At 50.1% G+C, this 9,937-nt stretch overlaps 1 protein-coding gene across 1 annotated transcript in view; it reads right to left on the reverse strand.

Annotated features, from left to right (window-relative positions):
• TRAM1 (translocation associated membrane protein 1) overlaps positions 1-8,493 on the reverse strand; it is a 68,854-nt gene extending 60,361 nt beyond the window's left edge. The window contains exon 1 of the mRNA XM_082259670.1: positions 8,260-8,493. Coding sequence (XP_082115796.1) covers positions 8,260-8,382 — 123 coding nt within the window. The 5' untranslated portion in view covers positions 8,383-8,493. The remainder of the gene's footprint in view (positions 1-8,259) is intronic.
• Between the last annotated feature and the right edge of the window lie 1,444 nt (positions 8,494-9,937).

Genomic DNA, 9,937 nt, shown 5'->3' on the forward strand with positions numbered 1-9,937 from the left:
TGTGACCTGAAGCCAATATGTCAGCTCACTGGATCAGTAGGTTAAATGTAAGCATACTGTCCTTTACTGCCTTGTCATATAAAAACTTCCAGTTTCTTTTTTACTGTTTCAATAACTCATGTTTTTCTTACATTTTCTCCAATTAGTTTAACATTTTGACTATAGCTGCCCACACACAGTGATAATGATCTGTCAGACGAACAAAATGAACTGAAAGCTAGGCCCTTACCAATTCATACCTAAACATTATATGCAAATTGTATCCAATCATGTACAACTAAAAGGCAACCATAGACAGTAATAGGTGGCCTGACATGCAGAAGTGATCCAAATGCTGTCAGGTATTTCAGGTATTTAGGTTGGTCACCAGGGCCCACGTGCGGTGAACATGCTGAACGAAGATTGGGTGGTGCTTGGCACACACCTTCAGCACTGCATTAGAAGGGCAAAAACAAAATCAATTAGTTGGTTCCAAACTAAATCCAGCTATTGGCATCTAGTGATACCCAAAAACATTAAAACTTAACTGATGGATTCAGAAACAGTCAGTCGTTGTGTACATGCACCTTAAAATTACCCATAAGTTAGATAACCGTTGCCAAATCTGTCTGCTCTCTGCTAGATCCGGTGACATTCTCACACCTGTGAGTGTCCACAGACACCACAGTGGACAAGCATCAGATGCTTTTCTCCATCAAGTGCCCATGTGAAACCAACCCTAGGCTAAAGTTAGTTTCACATTAAAGGAGAAGTATGGCCAAAGCTCTTTTAGTTATACTTCTCCTGTAGGGCACAGGAGTGCAGTTTGTTCTGCACTCCAGTCAACCGTTGTTGGTTGACGTCACTCAGATGGTCTATGCTTGGGGCTAATCCTGACATATAGTCGGGATCCATACAGATGCCTGGAAAGGCAGCTGGATCAGTCATCTGCAGGGAGACTGAGCCAGCCGATCCCGCTCCCTTCTCAGCCCAGCACTCCAATGAGCGCTGGAGGGGCAGAGCAGAGAGCTGGAGACTGACAGTCACCAGCTCTCTGCTCATTGAAGACCAAGAATTGAACGCTCTTTGATCACTTATTTCTCAGTCTTAGAAGCGGTGGGGGACAGATGCAGCATTAATGCTGCATCAAACTAGGTGAGCATACATTTTTTTTAATGAAATCCAAACTTGTGATTTAATATCCTGCTCCCCAGCTGCTCCATGAAGTCACTGGGAGTGGGAAAAGTAAATGATACTTCTGGAAATAGAAAGGCATAGGACTCACTCCCTTTCCTTGTGACAGCCATGGTGTTTGGTGACTGGCACAACATTGTTACATTGGGGAAGTAAGCTCTCAGAAGTGTAACTCAGAACATAATCCTGGCCATACATTATACAATTTTATTATTCAATTACCTTTAGATTTACCTTCAACTATGTAGTGCAAGGGCCTGCCTGACAGCATACAGATTTAAAGTGTTTAGGTTAGCCTCATAGAATACGAGTTTGATAAATCTAAAGGAAAATTGTTCAAGAAAATTGTGCAAGAAAATTGTATAATGTACGGCCAACCTTAAACAGAGTTTCCGTTCCTTTCTCCTGGGAGCTGAACAGAGGGGCGGGGGAGTGAAAGAATAATAAGTATGTGTGGGGGTATAAAGGTGGAACTAAAAATTAAGAAAAAAAAATGCATGCAGGCAGGCTCTGCCTTTTTTACATTAAAGTGGAGTTCCGGCTTCAAATACCTTTTTTAACTAAAAATACTCCTATAATACTAATCCATCTCCCTTTACAGAACCGCTATTCTCATTCTTACAAGGTGTACAGTATTGGATATCAGTCAAAATCGTACTTTTAAAAATGCTGTCTGAGCGCGGCCATCTTAGATGTGGGCATCTGAAGCCGCAGTGTAATCTGCTGCGTCGTCCTTCCTGATTCCAGGGAGTGTTCTGGGAGTTCTTCCTGATTCCAGCCTCCTGGGAGTGATGACAAACCGCTCCCAGGATGCAATGCAAAGGAGGAAGTGATGTCGGTGGCCGTGGCCACAGAGGGTGGAGAAGGAGGAAGTACAATCAAAAAATGCCCTGAAAATAAGGTAAGGGACCCTCGAAAAAAATTGAAAATGCCCAATTGTTGATCAGCATAGCGAGCACTCCAGGAATCACTAAAGTTGAAAAATTGGCCGGAACTCCACTTTAAGAGCTGGTTCACACTACCGTGACCAGAAAGTCGCCCCATGAAGGAGCGACTTTTTAGCGGGACTTTAGTGCGACTTGTGCACTACTTTGAAGAGACTTAAATGATAGGCGACTTTGTCTGTAGGGAATGCCTGGGTAAACTTTTTCTTCTTCCTGGAAAGTCTGATCACTCCCATTGAAGTCTATGTGCACAAGTCGGATAGAGGTCGCCTTGAAGTAGTACAGGAACCTTTTCTGAAGTCGGAGCGACTTCAGTAGTGCATATTAAGACGGCTCTCATTCATTTACATTGAATTTGTAATGACAAGCGACTTGGGGCGACTTGAGGTCGCACAAGTCGCGTCCCAAGTCGGAGTAGTGTGTACCTGGTCTAAAACAAACTTACCTGCTTTTTTGTAAACCTCTTTAGAATGTATAGTGAGCTGTGCTGGTGCAGCTTAGTGTACATTCCTGCCACACCTCGGTGCTGGAATTATTTTGTATGCGTATGGGCAGCAAATACCCGTGCTGGCTAATCAAGGTGGCCGAAGACCTCGCATCTGAAGGAAGCTTGAGAGGGGCTTTTGGTACCGATATGGGAGCTCACCGACGTTACATCACGGGAACGGAGGGGTTTGCTGACTTTAGTTCCACTTTGAGATGAACCTATTGCTTTGCCCTGTATGGTCAAATCACAGATTTTTGATCAAGAGCCCAAAGCGATTATGGTAATCCATTGTATAGTCACTGTAAAGAAAAGCTCTCTGCCCTACATAATAAAAGACTAAGCATGGAAAGGATGGACTGTTCATTCAAAGCAGAAAATATATAACCCAGATTACATAAAGGACACCAATTATTTTCCAGCACCATAATATACTGTATACGCCGTCTGTTCTAGACCCATCTACCTCACACAAAATTCCAGGCTATACTGCTCAGTAACTGATAGTGAATGTCTGTAAATATGCTCGTCATTCAACAAACACAGAAAGGTTATTTTAGATATCACTACACTGTTGCAAAATCTTTTATGTTCATCACATCCCATTATGTTTCACTTTACAAATCCTCAAAAGTACCCATATTGCCAATTGGGAAGTATGCAATACAGACAGGCAGGCCTTGTTTGTACAGAGTACACATTCCAGCCGTAGCACATAAAGGGGTGTGCGCACACTTCACACGCTGGAGACCGATGGATGGCTGAGAAATAACACGTAAGCAATGTGTCTGTTTTGAGCAGGATAACACGTGTAAGCTCAGCTGGCATATTACATTACAGGACACAGAGACAACAACATTACATGCTCCAATAAGAAGCCTGGAGGATAGCACACCACCGGAAGGAGGACTGGGTATACTGCTAGAAAAGCCTGGAGGACACACCACCGGAGGGAGGACTGGGTATACTGCTAGAAAAGCCTGGAGGATAGCACACCACTGAAGGGAGGACTGGGTATACTGCTAGAAAAGCCTGGAGGATAGCACACCACCGAAGGGAGGACTGGGTATACTGCTAGAAAAGCCTGGAGGATAGCACACCACCGGAGGGAGGACTGGGTATACTGCTAGAAAAGCCTGGAGGATAGCACACCACCGGAGGGAGGACTGGGTATACTGCTAGAAAAGCCTGGAGGATAGCACACCACTGAAGGGAGGACTGGGTATACTGCTAGAAAAGCCTGGAGGATAGCACACCACTGAAGGGAGGACTGGGTATACTGCTAGAAAAGCCTGGAGGATAGCACACCACTGAAGGGAGGACTGGGTATACTGCTAGAAAAGCCTGGAGGATAGCACACCACCGAAGGGAGGACTGGGTATACTGCTAGAAAAGCCTGGAGGATAGCACACCACCGAAGGGAGGACTGGGTATACTGCTAGAAAAGCCTGGAGGATAGCACACCGCCGGAGGGAGGACTGGGTATAATGCTAGAAAAGCCTGGAGGATAGCACACCACCGAAGGGAGGACTGGGTATACTGCTAGAAAAGCCTGGAGGATAGCACACCACTGAAGGGAGGACTGGGTATACTGCTAGAAAAGCCTGGAGGATAGCACACCACCGAAGGGAGGACTGGGTATACTGCTAGAAAAGCCTGGAGGATAGCACACCACCGAAGGGAGGACTGGGTATACTGCTAGAAAAGCCTGGAGGATAGCACACCGCCGGAGGGAGGACTGGGTATAATGCTAGAAAAGCCTGGAGGATAGCACACCACCGAAGGGAGGATGGGTATACTGCTAGAAAAGCCTGGAGGACACACCACCGGAGGACTGGGTATACTGCTAGAAAAGCAATGCTGGAGTCTGCAGTTTCCTAGCCGTTGAAGAAATACAGGGGGAAAATATCACATTCTGTAACCTACGTAACATTAGAAAAGAAACTTATAACAAAAGAAGCAGAGAAGAAAGATTGGAGTTGAACAGCATATGGCTGCAGTGTGCTATGAGTCAGGCTGTGTACAAATCCACGTGTTCAAAATTTAAACAAGTAGTTTTTTCTATGGAAAAAGGAAAGATCAAATGGCCAAAAACTGGAAACATCACCTTATGATTAAAAGGCTGGGATCTGCTACAACTCCGCAACAGTTCAACTGTCAAATGTTACAGCTGATGCTGCTCAAATCCGCTGTGTCACTGGAAAATATCACACAGTGTACATCCATCATCAGACTGAGGGATGCCTCCATCCATGTGAAGACAATGGTTATAGGGGAAACACAAGCAACTGACAGCTAAGAGGGAAACTAGAGAGCAGCAAGCTCCTTAGTGTGCTGGCTGAGAGGGATTGACAATCAGTTGTTGTCACCGATATAAGAAGAACATTACACCTAGAAGTTGGGCCATTCAAGTAGCTATGGTACTGCTTATTAGTATACACTGCCAACAAGGGACACCCCAGGCTGGCAGTATTTAGTACAGGTGAGGGTATGGGCCTCCCAGGCTTGCAGTACTCCTGGGTATTGGACCCCCCACCCCTCCGGACTGGCAACATGCCTGCGTATGGGGCCCTCTACAATACCAGTACACCTAGATATGAGGTTCCCTGACTGGCAGTAGGCCTGGGTATGGTGGCCCCCAAGGCTGGTAGACCTCCTGGATATGGGGCCCCAGATTGCCAGTCCTCCAGGGTATGGTGTCCCCAAAGCCGGCAGTACACCTAGCCATGGGGAGCCCCTGGCTGGCAGTACACCTGGGCATGGAGAACCCCCCCGGGCCTGGCAGTACACCTGGGCATGGGGAACCCCACAGACTGGCATTACACCGGAGTATGTGCCCCCCAAGACTGGCAGTACTCCTGGGAATACTGCCAGACTAGCAGTACTCCTGAGTATGCCCCCCTAGACTGGCAGTACCCCTGGGTATAGGTTGATCCCTGAAAACTCACTTATCCAGGGAAGCCTACACCAACTCCACCTAAAAACTGTACCAGAGTCCCCTCCATCAGCTCATCCCCACACCTATTACCCTTTGTACCAACTCTTCCTTTCTTTTACTTGTAAGCTCCATGAGCAGGGCCCTCCTATTCCTTCTGTACTGAACTGTATTGTTATTGTACTGTCCTCCCACTACATTGTAAAGCGCTGCATAAACTGTTGGCGCACTATAAATCCTGTATAATAATAGTAATAATAATAATGGGGCACCCCAGGCTGTCAGTACTGCCGGGCATGGGGACCCCCAGGCTGACAGTCCTCCTGGGCATGGGGTCCCCCAGGCTGACAGTCCTCCTGGGCATGGGGTCCCCCAGGCTGACAGTCCTCCTGGGCATGGGGTCCCCCAGGCTGACAGTCCTCCTAGGAATGGGATCCCCCAGGCTGACAGTCCTCCTAGGAATAAGGTATTCCTGACTGGCATAACTCCTAGGTATGGAGCCCCCCAGACTGGCAGTACTTCTGAGTATAAGGTCTCCCTGACTGGCAGTACTCCTGGGTATGGGCCCCCCCAGGCTGGCAGTACTCTTAGGTATTGGACCCCCAGGCTGGCAGTACTCCTGAGTATAAGGTCTCCCAGGCTGGCAGTACTTCTGAGTATAAGGTCTCCCTGACTGGCAGTACTCCTGGGTATGGTGCCCCCCAGGCTGGCAGTACTCCTGGGTATGGCCCCCCCAGGCTGGAAGTACTCCTGAGTAAAAGGTGTCCCGAGTATAAGGTCTCCCTGACTGGCAGTACTCCTGGGTATGGCCCCCCAGGCTGGCAGTACTCCTGAGTATAAGGTCTCTCTGACTGGCAGTACTCCTGGGTATGCCCCCCCCCCAGGCTGGCAGTACTCCTGGGTATAAGGTCTCCCAGGCTGGCAGTACTCCTGGGTATAAGGTCTCCCTGACTGGCAGTACTCCTGGGTATAAGGTCTCCCTGACTGGCAGTACTCCTGGGTATAGCCCCCCCTGACTGGCAGTACTCCTGGGTATAAGGTCTCTCTGACTGGCAGTACTCTTAGGTATTGGGCCCCCAGGCTGGCAGTACTCCTGAGTATAAGGTCTCCCAGGCTGGCAGTACTCCTGAGTATAAGGTCTCCCTGACTGGCAGTACTCCTGGGTATGGCCCCCCCCCAGGCTGGCAGTACTCCTGAGTATAAGGTCTCCCTGACTGGCAGTACTCCTGGGTATGGTGCCCCCCAGCCTGGCAGTACTCCTGGGTATGGCCCCCCCAGGCTGGAAGTACTCCTGAGTAAAAGGTGTCCCGAGTATAAGGTCTCCCTGACTGGCAGTACTCCTGGGTATGGCCCCCCCAGGCTGGCAGTACTCCTGAGTATAAGGTCTCTCTGACTGGCAGTACTCCTGGGTATAGCCCCCCCAGGCTGGCAGTACTCCTGGGTATGGCCCCCCCCCAGGCTGGCAGTACTCCTGAGTATAAGGTCTCCCTGACTGGCAGTACTCCTGGGTATGGTGCCCCCCAGCCTGGCAGTACTCCTGGGTATGGCCCCCCCAGGCTGGAAGTACTCCTGAGTAAAAGGTGTCCCGAGTATAAGGTCTCCCTGACTGGCAGTACTCCTGGGTATGGCCCCCCCAGGCTGGCAGTACTCCTGAGTATAAGGTCTCTCTGACTGGCAGTACTCCTGGGTATAGCCCCCCCAGGCTGGCAGTACTCCTGGGTATAAGGTCTCCCAGGCTGGCAGTACTCCTGGGTATAAGGTCTCCCTGACTGGCAGTACTCCTGGGTATAGCCCCCCCAGGCTGGCAGTACTCCTGAGTATAAGGTCTCTCTGACTGGCAGTACTTTAAGGTATTGGGCCCCCAGGCTGGCAGTACTCTTAGGTATTGGGCCCCCAGGCTGGCAGTACTCCTGAGTATAAGGTCTCCCAGGCTGTCAGTACTCTTAGCTATTGGGCCCCCATGCTGGCAGTACTCCTGAGTATAAGGTCCCCTGAGTAAAAGGTCTCCCAGGCTGGCAGTACTTCTGAGTATAAGGTCTCCCTGACTGGCAGTACTCCTGGGTATGGTGCCCCCCAGGCTGGCAGTACTCCTGGGTATGGCCCCCCCAGGCTGGAAGTACTCCTGAGTAAAAGGTGTCCCGAGTATAAGGTCTCCCTGACTGGCAGTACTCCTGGGTATGGCCCCCCAGGCTGGCAGTACTCCTGAGTATAAGGTCTCTCTGACTGGCAGTACTCCTGGGTATAGCCCCCCCAGGCTGGCAGTACTCCTGGGTATAAGGTCTCCCAGGCTGGCAGTACTCCTGGGTATAAGGTCTCCCTGACTGGCAGTACTCCTGGGTATAAGGTCTCCCTGACTGGCAGTACTCCTGAGTATAAGGTCTCTCTGACTGGCAGTACTTTAAGGTATTGGGCCCCCAGGCTGGCAGTACTCTTAGGTATTGGGCCCCCAGGCTGGCAGTACTCCTGAGTATAAGGTCTCCCAGGCTGTCAGTACTCTTAGCTATTGGGCCCCCATGCTGGCAGTACTCCTGAGTATAAGGTCCCCTGAGTAAAAGGTCTCCCTGACTGGCAGTACTCCTGGGTATGGGCCCCCAGGCTGGCAGTACTCCTGGGTATGGGCCCCTCCAGGCTGGCAGTACTCTTAGGTATTGGGTCCCCAGGCAGGCAGCTCTCTGGGTACAGGACGTGCTCCCCCATATGTTTAGCTCTCAGGCCCCTCTTACCTCGAACATGAGCCCGAGCAGGAAGAGCATGGCCAGGCAGGAGACGATGTCGGCATGGTTCTGGATGATGAACTCATGGCTCAGCACCGGCGGGGTCTTGCTGCTCTTCTTGCGGATGCCCATGATGACGGATGGCGCCTGTCTCTCGCACTCAGCAGGGCACAGACGAAGCTCTGCCTCCTCCTCCTCTGCCTGGGATGACGCCGTACACACTCACTGTTCTCACCACGTCAGCACTCCGGGGAGGAGCTTCGCCCTACAAGGCTTCCCGTGACCACAGACACAACGGATGTGTCGCGCCATGTTTGTTACTGGAAACCCCTCACTCCTGTCCATGCTGGCAACAATGAGTTTTCCAGATTCTGTGCAGACACAAGTCCCAGCCTTCAGGAATGTGTACACACCACAGAAATGGCGGAATACCCACAACCATTGCATGTGATCAATTGCTGAACGTTTGTGTGTATACTGTATGGGTTACATTTCTAAACATTCGTCTTCATAACTGTATCTCCTATTTCACATTAGTGATGCAATATCGCCTAATAGACTTTCGTGTAAAACACGCTGTGACAACTTTGCTGCCAATACTGTTCACAAATGCAGTCTGCCAGTAATATAGATGGCGATTTAGGTCGTGACGTCCCCAAATAGTGAGACGTCGCACTCTGGAGTGTGTTGTGGATAGAGGGGGCGGGGTTTGTGTGGTCCAGTAAGGATGTGGTTGTACGCGGTTGGCTGGCTGTTCTATCACGTAGCTGTGTGTTCCTCTCACTGTGTGATGTGCTGGGGCGCTGTATACAGGGGCGTCCTGATGATAGTCCTCTATGGACCAGGAGGGATGACCACTGTGTACCGTCCACAGTCTTCTGGTCCGTGTGTGTGGAAAGCCCAGGGCCCAACCCAACCTCCATATTAAATAAATACATTCCAAACTACATGTATGCAAAGTCTGCCGGCTATAGCCTGTCCTGTGTCTGCATGCTGCAGAGAGGGACCCTCAATGTGGAAGCAGTGGGCTCTCTGCAGTAATCCTGGGAGCTCTTAAGTGTTCGGGGGATTAAGATTTGGGTAGGGCAAGGAGAGGGGCCAACACTGTCATACCTAGTACATTGCCATGAAATGCAATGGTTTCCAGTAGCACACATTATTATTATTATAATACAGGATTTATATAACGCCAACAGTTTGCACAGTGCTTTACAACATGAAAGCAGACATAATAAATCTATTCAATACCTGTGTACCCCTATCCCAACCCCCCTGTCACTTTTGTGTACCTCTACCCCACCCCTGTCACCTCTATGTACCCCTATCACACCCCCTGTCACTTCTGTGTACCCCCTATCCCTGAACCCCCTGTCACCTCTGTGTACCCCTATCCCAACACCCTGTCACCTCTGTGCCCCCTATCCCACCCCCTGTCACCTCTGTGTACCCCTATCCCAACCCCCTGTCACCTGTGTACCCCTATCCCAACCCCTGTCACTTTTGTGTACCTCTACCCCACCCCTGTCAGCTCTATGTACCCCTACCTCACCCCCTGTCACCTCTATGTACCCCTACCCCACCCCCTGTCACCTCTATGTACCCCTATCCCACCCCCTGTCTCCTCTATGTACCCCTATTTGACTCCCTGCCACCTCTATCCCACCCCTTGTCACCTCTATGTACCCCT

This window comes from Pelophylax lessonae, assembly GCF_965119305.1.
Source record: "Pelophylax lessonae genome assembly, chromosome: 5".
Lineage (NCBI taxonomy): Eukaryota > Metazoa > Chordata > Amphibia > Anura > Ranidae > Pelophylax > Pelophylax lessonae.